General features: G+C 40.9%; 1 protein-coding gene across 2 annotated transcripts in view; it reads right to left on the reverse strand.

Moving 5' to 3' along the window:
• The window catches only part of AUTS2 (activator of transcription and developmental regulator AUTS2), a 1,122,546-nt gene that overhangs the window by 830,795 nt on the left and 274,796 nt on the right, over positions 1 to 16,955 (reverse strand). For both annotated transcript variants that reach the window (XM_060032208.1, XM_060032207.1), the window contains exon 2: positions 14,939 to 15,151. In XM_060032208.1, the coding sequence (XP_059888191.1) occupies positions 14,939 to 15,151 (213 nt within the window). The remainder of the gene's footprint in view (positions 1 to 14,938; positions 15,152 to 16,955) is intronic.

A 16,955-nucleotide genomic window follows, 5' to 3' on the forward strand; every position in this document is an offset into this window, starting at 1 on the left:
GGAGCGGCTGGACCCGTGAGCCGTGGCCGCTGAGCCTGTGCGTCTGGAGCCTGTGCTCCGCAGCGGGAGAGGACACAGCAGTGAGAGGCCCGCGTACCGCAAAAAAAAAAAAAAAAAAAAAAATAGCATTTCTACCAAAGCTTTACAAAAAAAGAATGTGGAAGCTGGAGCAAGTAAAAGAGCCAAAGTTAAAATCATAGGAGCCCAGCTCGAAGGGCTGTTTTCTACAAACACTGTGATTATCCTTGCTTTGTGCCTTGACTCACCAAGACAGAATATGGAATAATTATGCCAGGGGAGCTATAATACTGTGTTTACTTCAAATAAACCTTTTAGCATATTTGTGGTCACTTTTTCAGGTACCTTATTTAAAAATAAGCCAACACAGATCACATTTTTAAATCCTCACCAAGTTTATACACCTGATTCGTAACAGAAATGCCCTTGTATCTATAAAAGTTTTCATTTCAACATTAACTTAAAAGAATAAAAAGGTTCAGATCAAGTCTCGTGTTCCTTGGTTTGAATCCTTAAAGAATTCACTCACAGAGCAGTCTCCTCTTCTAGAGATGAAAAACCCCCAAAGAGTTCTCAGTAAAGGCAGTCCTTGACTTATAACTCCTAAGCCTGAAAAACACTTCCATTAACAAAAGTCTTCAGTCATCCCCAACTGCTACTTCAATATAAGTGCCCAGCAATGACCACCATGAAAAAAAGTTTGTCTTTTTAACGCTTTTGGACTATTTCCCTTAAAATCTGTTCCCATGGTCCTCTAATTTTTTTTCATTTTACTTCTCCTGCACCATATTAAATTCTACCTAATTGAAAAATTTCTCAGTTAAAAATATGTCCTTTCAAAATATGTTATTCTAACAAGTGGAATCATCCATCTCTGACTTAGTAGGACTGCGCTTCTCACGTGTAACTCACATCATACTCACTAAGGCAAAGTGAACTCCGATTTGTGGGGGAGAGGGGGGTAGAAGACATTTTAGGAAATTGATAAGGCTGATGTGATAAGGGTACCTACTGGGGTCAAGAAGCACACCAAGAGCAAGATGGGGCAATTCCTAAAGGCATAAAAATGTGTGCAGTTCTACACTTATACAAAGAAGTTTTGGTTTAGCCTGTAAGTCAAGTCAAGTCGATGAAGACTCTTCAAGCAAGTAACATGATTTAATTTGTATGTTGTCACGATTACATTAGAAGGAATTTGGAGGACAGACTGAAGAATGGTGAGATTAGAGGCTGAGAAGCCAGGAAATAAGCTACTAATATAGCCAAGAGAAGGAGGACCTGAACCAATGCACTGGCAGCCAGGGTAGAAAGTGGTAAATGGAGAGGGACTGATGAGAAATACATAGGACATAAATCTAGAGGATGTGCGGATATGAGGAGTGAAGAGAAAAAGAGTATGACTTCCAGGTTTCTAGCAGGAGAAGATTTATGGCTTGGATGTTTAGCAGACGCTGTGCACATTAACTAAGTGAGGAAATTGAAGAGGAAGAGCAAACTTAGGACAACTATTGTAGAGTTCAATGTGAAAAATGCTGAATTTGAAATGCTTATGAATGATCCAGGTTGGGGAAAAAAAAGTGATAAGCACCTTAATTTATGAAACTGGAAGCTGAGAAGAAAGGTCTGGGTTGGACATTTAAATGGAATTTGCAGCTAAAAAGACTGAAACCACCAGAATGTAACTTCCTCCAAGGCAGAGACTTTTGTCATTTTGTTTGCTATATGCAGCTAAAATTATGTCTGCCTACAGGAGTATATGGTCAATAAATATTTAATGAATGGACGCCAAGGGAAAGCGAGTAGTGTGAGAGGGGGAGTGAACTTTATAGAATAGTTTTTTGAGAAATTCACCAGGAAACCCACCATTTCTAACACTTTCTAAGAAAGCTAGTGTTTCCAAAAACAAAACAAAACAAAGCAATTTACAAATTATCTTCTAGACGAAAAAATAACTTGCTAGTAAATTTGTAACTGCTCCATAATCTACTCCTGGGATCACTAATTGTACAATCTCCCATCAGTATTCTCCCTATAAATTTGAGACTTAAATACCTATACAAATATTCCTTTTAAATATTTAAGAATTTCTGAAGTTCTGCTTGCATTGAAAATAACTGTCTACCTCCAGTAAACAGAAATGACAGAAAATGAGAGAGAGTTTCTGTTTTGTGCAGATTAGCATAAAAAGCTCCATCTTTTGACAGAAACATGACTTTCCCATACCAAGAGTTCCAAGAGTAAGAAGTTACAACTGGGCTTATAAACACAGCAAAACCACTTCTAGAAAATATTTTTCTAGAATAATTTAGATTATTTTTAGAAATAATCTAGAATAGAACCACCTATTTTTGTGGTCCATGTCAAAAACAATGGCAGTTTCTGGAAACACTGGCAAGCCATTAAGATTTTAATAAAATTACTGGGCCAGGTAATTCCTAGTAAACTGCACCTGAAGTAAAAGTGTGAGAATGCCAAAGCCTTTATTTGTAAAACTAAGAACCCAAGAGAACTGATAAACAACACAGCGCTGTTTCTAACAGTTACTGATGCCTTCAGTAGGATAGAGCATTATTCTCATGAGTTTCTTAAAAAGGCAGAGGGGAACGGCATGGTGGGAAAGAAACGAAAAGGACTTTAGTACACGTGTCTGAAGGTATTCATTCTCTAAGAGATGCTCAACCGTGTCTCCCTTTGAATTACACTTAATGCACCAGTCTCAGCCTCACTTACATTGAGAGCTCTCCATGAGGTCAGGATGGATCTACTAAGCTGTGAACGCATCAAGTGCAGAGTTATCATGGTTATACATCCCTTCCGTTATGTCAGAGTCTCTTATATAAGGTTTGCACACGAAGAATGCTCAGTCAATGTTTGCCAAAAGAGCGGCTATGGGGAGAATGGATTAATTAGGCCAATTAACAAGGGACACAAAACTGTTTTCTAAAGTCAAAATATTTTAGACACAGGGCATGTGGGACAATAATTTTACAGTGCAAAGACATGCTATTCATGCTTTGATACTAAAAATAGTTTGTACTTTTATGGTAAAAAAGGAGAACCCCACACAAAATATTTGCATGTAAAAGAGGACTCAGTAAATTCCACCTCACTCCCACCCACCATCCCCTCTGTCTCTGCTGCTTGTCTAGTCTCTTTGGGATGATCTCTGAAAACTGGAATGCGGCAGTTTCTCTGGGCCAGCTTTTCTTGGCTGCAGTAGCAATTTCACCATACTGATGGGCAGGACACTGGGACGACAGACTGCTGATACATTCCATGGGAGAACAGCAGACGCCATCCACCAGAAGGGCAGTGACTTCTTGGATTAAATCTTTGCCTGGTGTGTATCTGCTGATCATCAGTATCTCATTTTACATTCATATCCCCAGAGAGGGAAAACAAAGGTCATACTGTATTGGCTTTTTCTTCTGCTGTAAGCAATTAACGTTGGAATGCAACAAGAGCGTGCAATTAGCAATGTCATCAATTGCAAAAATAATTATTATTCCAACCTCCAATCATTCAACCTTAATTTATGAAGCACCTTCTATGTGCCAGGCAATGTGCTAGAAACACTATGGTGGAGGAAATGGCTATGGTACTTTGCCTCAGCAGAGCCTGGAGTCTAGCAGAAGGGGCAGAAAGAAGGATACAGAATGGAAAAGTCTGTAATTATAAATTGTGCTAAGTGTTAGGAAACTAAAAAGGTGGGTGCAAAGGAGAAGGGAATAAAGGGAGACCCTGCAGTGAACATTATGGTCAGGAAAAGGCTCTTTGAGAAGTTCACATTTCAGCTCAAGCCTAAAAGACGAGAAGGAGCCCATGATGCAAAGAGCAGTGGGAAGAGCCCTTTGGGTGGAGAGAACAACATGTGTAAGTACCTGAGGCGGGAGAGAGCTTGACATGTTGGAGGAAATGAAGGAAGGACAGAGGGACAGGACCCAGTGAGCAAGACATGAAGCTGAAGAAAGAGCACTGGAGAGCCAGGCACTAGAGCCCATAGGAATCTGAATTTTAATTTGAAGACACTGAGCGGATTCACATCTGGGAATAATATGATCAAATGTATATTTTTAAAAGCTCATGCTGGTGGTTGTATGGAGAATGGATTGCAAGGGCTCGACAACAGAAACGGGAAACACGAAAGGTATCTCAGGTTTTCCAGGAAGGGATAACCTCGAAACGGGTTTCAAGGGTTTTACTTCCTACATGCAGCACAAGCCTGGGCCCCTTGTTGTGTCACAGAGTAATGTCCTCAGGAAGCTTCACTTTAGGTGGGGAGAAGGATGTGTATTCCACCAACTCTAAAACCGGGTACAAAATGAAAAAGGTCAAAAGTGAATTATAAAGACAGTGACCGTGTAATCCTAGTTTTCCAGGAAGTCCTGATTTATGCTTATTGTTCCAAGGTAATTATTCATAGTGCCTCCTTTCACTCTCAAAAGTGTCCTACATGAGGTGATAAATTCTGGGGTCACCCTAGTTATAAACAGAGGATCATGGGAGTTCTGAAGAAAGTGCGGAGAGAAATTCGGAGAGAAAAGATGATAAAAGCTTCAAGGAAGAAGTAGATTTGAAGTAGTCATTGAAAGATAAATATGACTATTGAAGAAGGCCATCCCAAATGAAGGGAACAGCATAAGCACAGGCTTAGCAGTGTGGAGGAAACACAGGGCTCTTGCAAATAACAGCAACTGCAGCAACGGTTTGGTGTTTATGGAAAGCAGAAAGAGGGAAACAAGGCTGGAAAGGTATTTGAAGCAAACCTGGGATCCAGGAGGTCCTACACTAAGGGGGCTTTGATTTTATTTCACTGGCTATGGAGGGTCACTGAAACTTTTTCAACAAGAGAGTAAACAGCAATGAGCAAAACAATGCTGAACTATGCTAAGAATCCAGGTAAGATGGTCAGTATAAATGTTCAGGGGAAAGGACCAGCATGGTAAAGGGAGCAAGGAACCAGGTGGCAAAGGCATTTTGTAACTGGAAGAGCAAATCTAAGTGGCTTCCCATGCAATCCTGACTGGGTGGAGAAGCAAGCAAGAGAATTTGAAGGGAAGGAGAGAGTGAGATGAAAGCCCAAAAGCTGAAAGTCTAGCCTAAAGACAAGCTCCAAGATAGAAAAGGAAGAAGAAAGATGGGCCATCAGGTTTAAGAGGAGGCAGAAAAGAGCGGGGTCAGAATCATCAGGGAAAGGTTTTTTAAACTCCATATCCTTCTCTCTCAGTATTCTGGTATGTCAAGTTGTCTCCTCACTCTACCTAGAGAACCAAGGGGACAGCTGGCATAGACTCCCTACATGATCCCAATATATCCCCCTTCACACACAGCTACATAATCACAGCCCCCGAATGCCTCGCCCTAATCCTCCCCACTGCCATATTCATTTGAGAAATATAAATTTAGAGTTTTAATACGAGGAGGTAGGAGGCAGGTGATGATAAATTATGCAAGTGGGCTGCTTAAGTTTCAGAAAGTACCATTCAGCCTTCTAGCAATGTGAGCTGGGCCCATTATCCAGCTTTATATTTCACCTGAGAGGCAGGGGCTTTTCCCATCATCCTCATTATTTCTTAGAGAAATTTGATGACAGTATTTTTTTACATCAGAAGTTGTTATCAACAGTCTTATTCATACAGTGTAATAATTTCATTAGCAACTGTTCAGGAGATCATTTTGCACTCATCTCCAGGGGAACAGTATTTTTGGTCTCATAGCAATGCATTAAAAAACAAATGCTACCCACTGTTGACACACTTCAGGCAACTGTTAAATCCTAAATCTACATTTTGCTACTTAAACAAAATTTCTTCTGAGGGCTTTTGTTTTGTCTGGTTTTAGAAGGAAAATATTTCCTTTTGAATTTGTGGAACCCAAACCAGAAATTCAAGTATAAAATTTTATTATATTGAAGTTTCTTACTAATGAAGAAAACAGTTAATGGTCTTTAGGCTCAACTGATACCTAGGCAGTACTTTCAGATTTAATTCACACCTGCCCCCCAATACTGCCACCGAATACCACCAATTTTTATAATATGGAGGATTCATAAAATTTATAAAACTTAAGAGCAAAATACCACTGTGGTGCTGAAAGAAGAAAGCAATAAGAGGAACCTAAAAGGGACATCCCTGGCAGTCCAGTGGCTAAGACTACGCGCTTCCACTGCAGGGGGCACAGGTTTGATCCCTGGTCAGGGAACTAAGATCCCCGCATGCTGCATGGTGTAGCCAAAAAACAAGGAAACTAAAAGAAAGAGTAATGAATAAACTCCAGTTACCAGATGTATAAAAAGCTGTGTTCTTTGAGGGAGCTTGTGGGTATAAGAGAGAAGAATACAACATAATTATTCTACTGAGGCTACATTCTAGTGAGCTACCAAAAAGCAGCCATTTTGGAAACATTTTTTATAATGTAATGTCTATAGTATTCGGAAGAAACATTTCTTTTTTTTCCAATAATATTTTGAAAAAGAACTCAATTAGTAAATATACAGAACGAGAATATGGTCCTAGTATTGATAAAATTATTTCAAACAGGATATGGTTTAAAAACTTTAAGATTTGTTACAAGTTTTGCAAATAGCACAGTAATGTTCCCTTTCTCTTTTCTAAAAAAAAAAAAAAACACGATTCAGTTTACTAAAAGTATGATTCTTGCAGCACCTGCACTGGGGTTGCTTAAGGAACTTGGTGTCACACTGTGACCCCCATCCCAGGGACTGTGGCTCCACCAGTCAGAGATGCTGTCTGGAAATCTGCATGTTAATAAAATCCCCAGGGTTGTTCTGACATAGGTGGTCTGAAGACCACCCTTTGAGGAACATTATTCTGTATGTTCCCACCCATAAAACGCAGCTAATTGCTTCTCAATCTAATCACAGCCAATCTCAGCCACTCAGAACCATTACTAGCAATTAGAACCGTCCAGCCTTGCACTACATGATTTCAAGACATGTAGTGACGTGAGTGCTTCCTGAGCAATCGCAGGTGCACAGTGGTCACAGAATGACCAGCAATAACAGCATCACTGTAGGCAGAGGCACAGGAGAAGTGGCAGCTTCTGCAGAGCTGTGATCAATGAATGCAGGTCAAGTGTTTCCGCAGGCCCCATGGCAGAGCTTGTCGGGCCTCCTGAAAGACACCAGGTGGGCCCGGACAGGACTTGGCCCAAGTTTGTGAGCCATTTTGGTTTCTGCTCCTGTGTGTGTGTTTGTGAGCACTAGTATAAGGACAACACACCCCTCTAGGTGTGAGAAGACCCTGAGCTCCTGAAAGAACTCTGTTATATTGCTTGGTACAAAATCATCACGGCTTGCAGAATTCATTTAGAATACCCAATTAGGGTCTTTTAAACATCATTAGGACCCAGCAGTAACTCAAGCACATTAAAACAGTTGGGTTCCTGTGGCAAAGCAGGTCTAATGGGACTGAGGGTTAAGTACAGCAAGGGGTGTGTCATCAAGGTCCCCTCAGCCCCTCAGGGACTCTAAAAGCAAATATCGGCCCTACTCAAACAAAGCATCTAATTCAGTATGGTTTTGTCTCACAGTATTCACTGAAATGTTCAAGGGAAAGCTAAAAAGAATGCAGTAATGTTGTAACTATCTTCATATTTAATTAAAAAGAAAGCTAACAGCACTTCCAAGAGGGAGGTCATTCCTTGTTCGGCACAAGATTTCTCCGTGCAAAGCTATTTTGAGTATGGGCAATAAAGCAATTCAACATGTAAACACTTACAAAAGCTACCATTTCAGAAATGCTACTGATGCTTTAGCTAACAAACTCTGAAGATGAGGTACAAATGACAATCCCGCAGCTGGAGGCAGCCGTACGAGAATCAAGAACATCATCCACAAGGTCCAATCTAATCCTCCATCCTCCTCTGCCCTCATTGTTCTTGGAGGCCCCAACTGCCTTCAACAGAATTGTTATGATAGGAAAAGGTTTACAGGAAGAAAAGCTGTATGCAAGACCTTGAATATACTATCTCAAAGTTCAAGAGATCAGATCATCACTTTCTCCTGCACAGTAACTATACAAACAGCAGAGGAAGAAAGAAGGATGCTGTCCTACAAAAAAAAAAAACCCATGGCAATTACAAGATGTTAGCAGGTTTAAAATAAGAACCTTACACGGTTAGACACATTTAAAGGAAACCATACAAAGGTGAGCCCTGGGCAGATGGCTTGTTTTCCAGCCCAGTGAGTCCACATTTGGCTCTCTGGGCAGGATGAGGCATTCGGCTCTGCCTATGTGCACATACCGAATCTTCAAACGCACCTTTAGCTTTTCCTCCTTGGAAGAAGAATTACAAATTGGGCCTTAAAATATCCAACAGTTCTCAAGTAACATTTACCACACAGAGTTGCCTGGGCCTGCCTTAAAGCCCACCCACAATTTCATTTTCAATTAGCAGCTCCTCGAAAGGCAGTAATGAAAGCAGTTGCTAAAGAGCATTCAGATGTCACTGAAAGACTGTAAACCCAAACTGTAAATAGCACATTGTGAGTCGCCTGTCACCACCATCAACTCCCACGGGAATCTCGCAACACGTGGCTATCACAACCATCTGTTCAGCTCCCCAACTGACACCACTGCAAACCACACAGCCACCTACCCACTCCCACCTCCCACTCATTACCTGTCATGTACAGACTTGTGTGGAGATGGGACTGCTGTAAGTGGAGATTAGAATGCAGAAAACATGGAGGCTTATTTCACGTTCTGTAGCTAAGATCTGGCCACATGCAGACAACACTGTATCTTCAGAGAGGGAAAAGCTACCATTAAATTAACACAGAATGCAATTTTAATATAAATAAAGGGAGTCTGTCTACCTTCATCAAGTATCCGAAGTGTAGTGTCTAAACCTTGTAAAGAGAAAAACATGCTGCCTCACCCTTCAATCACCAGTATTGTAGGAATTTACAGTAGGTAGAGTTGAGAATGATTTCTGTCACTGCCCATCTTACTCCTCTAAGAATACATAGTATATTTAGTATATTTAAATGGCCCTTAATAAAACTCCACACACACATATGTATAACAAATTCCTACTTTGGGATTAGTGAATGTCACTGCTTTATTAAACAATTTCTATAGGTCTCAGGATCATTGGAGCTGAGTTACTGCCCATTCTTTTAATTGCAGCTCCTTTTCCAATTCAGCCTATTTTCTCTCTATGGGTTTTATTTTATGAGATGGTAGTCAATGTGCTATGTCCTCTTTTTGGTCAATTTTTACTAAATTTTAATTAAGAGTTATATACATCACTCAAGATAAAATGTATTACTGGCCACCTCACTTCAAACATCTGTCTCACAGAAGTCAAGTGATATTTATGCTCACTCTTACCAACATGCAGGGCCAATAGAATATATCCCAGACAACAATGTACGGGGTCAAAAGACACAAAACAGGGGCTTCCCTGGTGGCACAGTGGTTGAGAGCCTGCCTGCCAATGCAGGGGACACGGGTTCGAGCCCTGGTCTGGGAGGATCCCACATGCCGTGGAGCAACTGGGCCCGTGAGCCACAACTACTGAGCCTGCACGTCTGGAGCCTGTGCTCCACAACAAGAGAGGCCGCGACAGTGAGAGGCCCGCGCACTGCAATGAAGCATGGCCCCCGCTCGCCGCAACTAGAGAAGGCCCACGTACAGAAACGAAGACCCAACACAGCCAAAAATAAATAAATAAATATTTTTTTTAAAAAAAAAGACACAAAACAAAAATTCTGTAACTCAAAAAATAAACTCACTGCTTCTAAAGCCCAAGGCGGGGGGGGGAACCAAAAACCTTCACATAATCTGTTGTTATAATAGTTGCACGTTTCCAAATACCAAACAAATACCTCCAATATAATACACAACTAATTCTGAAAAGAGATCGGCCTGGGTTGGAGGTTTCTCAAAAACCAGATGTTAAAAACTGGCATCTTATCCTTATTTCAAGTCAATGACGATTCCAAGAGCAATTATAAGCCAATCTCCTTCCCCACTCCTGCTCCCAGTCTTTCCTTATATGTTTTTATTCTTATTTCTGTAGTTTTGGCAAAGGGAGAGAAGTAGTGTGCAACTTAAATGCATCAGCAGGAAAAATAAAGAATTTTCTTTAATACCTCAATTTGTAACCTTCTCATGATTACACAATTTTTAAAAAGCAAATGAAATCCCAATTAACACATTAAACTTGAAACTCTGAAGTATGAAGTAAAAACGATTTAACTGCAGCTCACATTTCTTGATACCAGCTCAGTATACCTTCAGTCATTTAACCATTATAACAAATGTATTTATGAAAGAGCACCTAGCAAAGTGCATGCCTTTTCATTACTAAAGTATAACACCTAATTACATTAGTGTTTCAAATGCTCTGATTTCCAGAAACCTGTAGGCTCTAGCGTCAAACTGGATGAATACCTGTGTGATTTCAGCCTAGATTTCCACCCAGAACTAATTAGAAGGTCTTCAGCAATGTGACTTGAACTGGGTCTGCTTAATCAAAGTTTTCCATTATAAATCCTCCTTCACAAGTTAATTTCTACTAGTAACAAATGTCACCAAGAAGCCTTCCGACAATCTGAGTGAGTCCACTGAAATAAAGGATCCGCCTCTGGTAGTAAATGCTCTCAAAGGAGAAGAGCACGGGCAAGATATACTCCTTCATCAGGATGGGTGCAAGCTCAGCTGGTGGCTTAGTCACCTGGGCCCTTGACCAACACAACCACTTACTCCAAATAAGGCGAACATGCAATGCCAATACACAAAGCAGACACAGCCACCACGCAAAGCTTTAAACAAGAGCTCTAATTCTAAAGACTTGGCACTGGGATCAATCCCTCCTCTTCCTAGAAATCAGTATACATCTTTGATATCTACAATGTCAGCTATTAATCCTCCAACAAGTTTGACTCCACCATACTAGACTTTCAGAGAGAAGAGCAAATTTCCATTCCTTACAAGCAACACCTACCCAGATCAATTTGTATAAAGATTTTTAAACCACGTAAGGCATTCCCACATAAGCCATTCTCACCAACAAGGTTAGAGTCTAACTGCCAGGCTCCTGAAATATTCCCGGATTCCTTTATTTTCCTCCCAAATAGTGTTCTCCTATGGCTAGAAGCTATCTCAATAGATTGCCTCTCTCTGGGAAATTCTGTCCTTACATGAATGGCTTTTTGGCACTTAAAATTCAGTTAGAAAGGAGACTCTGGAATTTATTTTGATGATCCATCCTTGTGTCTGTTAGTTAGAAGAGTTCATATAACCTAAAAATTCCTCCTAGCTCACTTAAGCCTATTTCCTCTGGTTCAGTTCATACTAGAGAAAGACGGGACAGACTAATGGACTAAATGAAGATTTAGGAATATCCACTCAGAGCCCAATCTGAGAGTTCTCTGAACCCTTATCAACTTTTCCTCATCTGTTTTCTATTTTTAAAACCCCTCCACTCAGTGTTTTCAACTACAAAGTACTAAATTTTTAAAGCATCCCCTGTGGTCTAGAAGTTAGACATACTGAAAGAAAACTAAACTCAAAGTCCTCAGAGGAGTTAAGTTTTCCCAAAACCCTTCTGCAGAAGTTAAGGCTCGGTCGGTTGGAAGGTTTGGCAGCACATGACTTCAATATGCTCTTCAGTGGTTTCCCAGTTAGAGAGTAAAGATCCTTATGCAGAGGACCTATCAACCTCTGTTTTGATTTTCCCGCTCCCAAGTCAAAGTAGGAAAAAACAAAAAAAAAAAAACAAAAAACAACCTACTATATCCTTATTAGTGAGAGCCAAAACTTTTTAATATAATGTTTGAGTACTCACATCGTGGGCAAATAGTTCTGTGTAGGACAAACATAAGCATAGGGGGTCAGAAAGACATGTACTCTTTTGTATAACACTTACTGCTTTCTTCATTTTTTTAAACCCCTTTGGAAATTAAGAAGAAAATTCAAATTTGCCATATAAAACAGTGCAACCATTTTACAAGACAGTTGCCAGCTCAGCATCTTCTAAGTCAGTGTGTATTTATACTTAAAAACATAATCCAACAAGTAAGTACCACTGGGGTGGTTACTACTTAGAACACTTTCTTTTAACAGTATGGAAATGGAGAAGAGCACGGGCAAAATATACTGCTCCATCGGGATGGGTGCAAGCTCAGCTGGAGCTTTTTTTTTTTTCACTCTCCTTTAATGTCTTCACAGAGCCAACCAGTTACAGACTCCAAAACTGAATACTTTCAGACCTACTATGGTCTTCCTTTACAGACCTCAGCAACACTATATATCTGTGTTATTCAAAAACTTAAAGAATCATGGAACTGAGAAACCTTCTAATCCAAATCTCTCATTTTACAGATGGGCAGCAACAGACAGTGATTTGTTCAGGGTTTCATAATAGCACATATGATGCTAGGAATACTATAAATGAAAGTATTACAGCTTTACCTCAATTATCAACTTCTGTTTCCCTTCCCACTAAAAAAATAACACTTGGATAGTATACTCTGGCATCAACACTGAAGATAAGAAAACACCACTTATTTTTAAAACTCTTACATAGGCCAAAGATACGATTCATTCTTTCCTTCTCCATGATTCATAAAAAGTAAGTCAAACTAATTGCTTTTCAAATATTTTCCCTGAAATAAGGATAGCTCTGATTTCAAATATCATTAGTACCAGAAGATGGATAATTAAGACCAAAAAGCTACTCGAATTTGAGACATACAAGTCCTTGCCTTGTAAGATCATAAACTCTTTCACTAGAGGACAGAGTAGAAAGAAGGATTTCGAAGACAGAGAACAGAAAAGTCAGATCAAGTATGGGAGTAAGAGAGTCAAGGATGAGGAACCACAGCTGTGTGTAAGCTCAGAATTAAATTGCTTTCTTGTCTGAAAGGATAAGAAGCCCTCCTCCCACCCTGTTGGAGAGGCAGTGGTTACACTGCAACCTCTCTCCATTTGCTACATATCTCACGTGGAGAGGCATGAGTTGGAAGTCACAAATACCACAGGAAAACTATCTTTTATAGAACACAGTCCTTCCTCCCTCACCCCACTCTCTGTCAAAAAAAAAAAAAAAAAAGTTTTTTTTTTTTTAAATCTTCATCTAAATGTGGTTGCCTTCAACTTTCCAAGCTCTTTCTCTGTTCTCTGTACTTGATAGTTTATCCTGTTTTCTTCTTGAGCTTTCATAGGCCATTTGTATGACCACAATCACTCCCTCTGACCAAACCAACTCATGTAGTTTCTAAAAATACTTGTAGACTCCCTGCATCCCACGACTTGGAGTCCTTATCTCAAACAAGGGAAGCAGAATATACAGGGAAAACAGAGAAAGGCAGAGAAATCTGGGTCTAAACCCTAGCTCTGTACCTCACTGTTAAGTGGCCTCAGACAAGGCACTTTAAGCCCCAGTTTTCCCATCTGTAAAGTAACCATAATACCATCTACTAACCAGGGTTGTTGTGAATATTGTAGATTATACTACACAAACTCCCTCACTGAACGACTGTACCGTGCTGTGCATCAGATAAATGTTAATAATAACCATTATAACTCTAGCCTGGCATTTCATTTCAGGACAAAGAAAAACCGCCATGTGCGTCAGAGTTGGGGATGCTTCCCTGAGATCCTCCTGAGTCCATGCTGAAATCCATCACTGTAGGTATTTTCTCAGAAGTTTACCCATCAAGTTCCATTCTGACACCAAACTGCACACTAAATCTTATTAAGGACTTTGATCTTTCAAATCTTTTAACTGAAATTCATCACCAAAAATATATTCTTGATTCTTTATGAGAAAAATTTCCAAACTGGCTTGACCATTATCAAATAGGAAATTTGAGATGACAAACTTCTGTGCCTAAACCCCTAGCGATTCTGGTTCATCAGGTTCTAGGGTAGAGCTAGAGTGTGTGTTTAATAAGGCTCATGATATGATTTTAATGATCTGTGAGGTTTTAGAACCACTGTTTTGTCTGATCCTAGATCTCTTCCCTCTGCAGAGAAACATCTGCAAACTAGGAATTACCTGTTCAGCTTCTAATGAGCAGCACCTGCTCTGTGAACCACACTCCCTTCCTCTGCTTCCTTCAAGTGATAGTCAATCCCACCCAGAGGTCCCTCCAAAAACAAACAAAACACACCCAGGACACAGGTAACTCAGCAGGTGCTAAAGCCTCCGGATTTGTGCTGAGAAATTGCTATAAACAGCTTCATTTCTCATTATTAATCTATCTCATATGGGGATTTCCACAGGCAGAAAGGCTCCCCAAATGCCAAGAGCTGTATTTTCTTGTGGATCACTGAAACCTAATTATTAAACAGCCCAGTAAGCCCCACTACCAGACTTTCATACAATCAGCAGATCACAAAGACAGTCCTGAATTATAGGCTGTGGAGGACACCTGAAGAACCAAAAGGCAAACTCATTTCTTCCAGTGCTCTCCCACATGCCACAGTATTTGGGCTTCCCTGGAAAACATAAATCTTATGCAGGGTACTGCCTGCATGCAAATAACCATTTTTAGCACCTGAGAACCTTGAGATACACAGTGTATTTGAACAAATCTGCCTGTTTCCTTTGTTTTACCTCAGAGGATCTGTCCCTGCAAGCCAGTCTACCTGGACCATCACCAAGACTTCCGTTAGTCTGCCCTCAACGCCAGTAGCGCCAGCAACAGGCTTTGTTACACGGAGCACAGGTGACTGAAAGGGTACTGTGCCAAAGTTTCAAACTGTGATAAAAACAATGAGCTTGGTTTGGTATATTCTTTTAGAAGCAAACACACAGCTGTGCAGGGCAGCCCTCCGGCACCCAGCAAGGATAATATCTTCTCCACCTGTTAGGAAGAATCACAGAGAAGCAGGCACCTGAGGAAGAGCAGCCACAGGAATGAACAAACCCTAAGCTCCCTCACCTGTCTGAGTCCCTTCGGCATTTTCTTTCTCTTCCCGAGGTGCTGGCAGAGATTGCGGTCATTTTCCCGGTCTGAGCTGTAGTGGTGTGGGTGGCTGAGTCTGCTCTTCTTGGAGTGAAAGGACAAGCCGTTGGTAAGTGCTTCCCGTTTCTTCTTGGTCAGAGGGGTCTGGCGTTTCTCCACGCGTTCCTGAGGCTTAAGTGCTACATCTTTCTGTAGAAAAAAAGAGAAGGAAAGGAAAGTGGTGGTTACATAGGTAGGTAGTGTCACACCCAAAACAGAGGCTAAATGGGGTTTCTAGAAGGGAGGGAGTAAATAAAGGCAAGAAAGTGCGGTATGAGACTACCTAAAACTAAGAAACATGGCTCTCAATTTTTCTGACTCCTTAATGCCACAAATATATACTTTCTATTCTTGTTGCGGAAAAAAAAGCTCAACAAAGCACAAAGTATCTGTCCATTAAAAGTGCTTTCACTGCCGCCTGGGATAGTAGCTTTCCATCTGGCTCTGCACTAGGTCCAGCGCATGCTATTCCCTGAGGAGGCTTAATACACTCACTTCCCAAGATGGTACATCAATTACGTTTCAGAAAAGGAGTACTAAGTGCATGCGCAATTCAAAAAAATCAGCACAAGACTGAACATACCAGGGCCAGGTGGATGTGAGCCAGCAAGAAAGAAACTGTCAATTCACATGATTAAAATGTTTCCTTAATGCATTATATTTTTACCACAAGTTCCTCTGAGCATCCTTAATTCTCATCTTCTTTGCAAAATGTAACAACCATATTATCACCAAGATCAACAGCAACTTTTCATTTATTCCTGTGTGTGGCTGGGGGATGGGGGAGGGTGGGAGAAGGATCATGGATGTTCTGGAATAGGGAGCAGCACCTGTAGGAACTACAGGCAAGCATTTCAGGCCACATGACATAGGTGAGTTCTGTGCCTTGAGGCAGGTCAGGACATCCTGAGATACCAAAAGACGGGTTTGAGCTCTGACGCTGACATTATTCATTATGAAACTTGGAGTAAGTCACTGCAACTCTGAGCCCATATGCAAAATGGACTCAGATATGACCTGATACAATATGTGTGAAAGTCCTTAGAACCCTGAGAAATGTACACATTAAGCAATAACATTAAAATGATTTGGCACTCAATCATTTGTTAATGAATAGATATGTTCCTCTTTACACTGAAAATGTTCCTTCCTGGAGCCTCATCTGCACACAATTTCTCAGCTTCTGTGGTCCTAAACACACATATAAAAATAAAGTAAAACCACGGACTCCCCTAGCGGTCCAGTGGTTAAGAATCTGCCTTCCAACACAGGGGACACGGGTTTGACCCCTGGTCGGGGAACTAAGTTCCCACATGCCGTGGGGCAACTAAGCCCACGCACTGCAACTACTGAGCTCGCATGCCACAACTAGAGAACCCACGTGCTGCAACTACAGAGCCCATGCGCTCTGGAGCCCACACACCGCAACTACTGGGCATGCGTGCTGCAATGAAAGATCCCGCTTGCCGCAACTAAGACCCGACACAGCCCAAAATAAAATAATGTATTTTTTAAATAAAATAAAAAATAAAGTAAAAACAAACATTCCCCTTCATCCATTTCTCATTCTCAAAATACCACTCTCTCTTTCCTCTCCTTCATAGTCAGTATTCTTGGAGCAGTTATCGATCTAGTCTACCTCAGCACTTCCGACTTGACACACACGGTGCTCCTTGATGTCTTTCCCAATTCAGCCACGGCCATTATTTGGGGATCTTGGACCTTTACATCTGCTTTGCCTTGGCCTCAAAAGCCCACCCTTCTACTCCTCTTCCTTTTCTAGCTCAAGAACCCTTTCCAGTGGCTGCCAGTTCAGGGAGACTATTCTGTAATGCAAAGCACTGTTCTCAGGTCTCCACTCATTCAACAAATGTTTTTTGTGCACCCAGTATATTCCAAGTACAAACTTAGCACTTCCCTGCAGGCGCTGGAAAACAATTGTGTGGGAGAAAAA

This window comes from Delphinus delphis, chromosome 15, assembly GCF_949987515.2.
Source record: "Delphinus delphis chromosome 15, mDelDel1.2, whole genome shotgun sequence".
Lineage (NCBI taxonomy): Eukaryota > Metazoa > Chordata > Mammalia > Artiodactyla > Delphinidae > Delphinus > Delphinus delphis.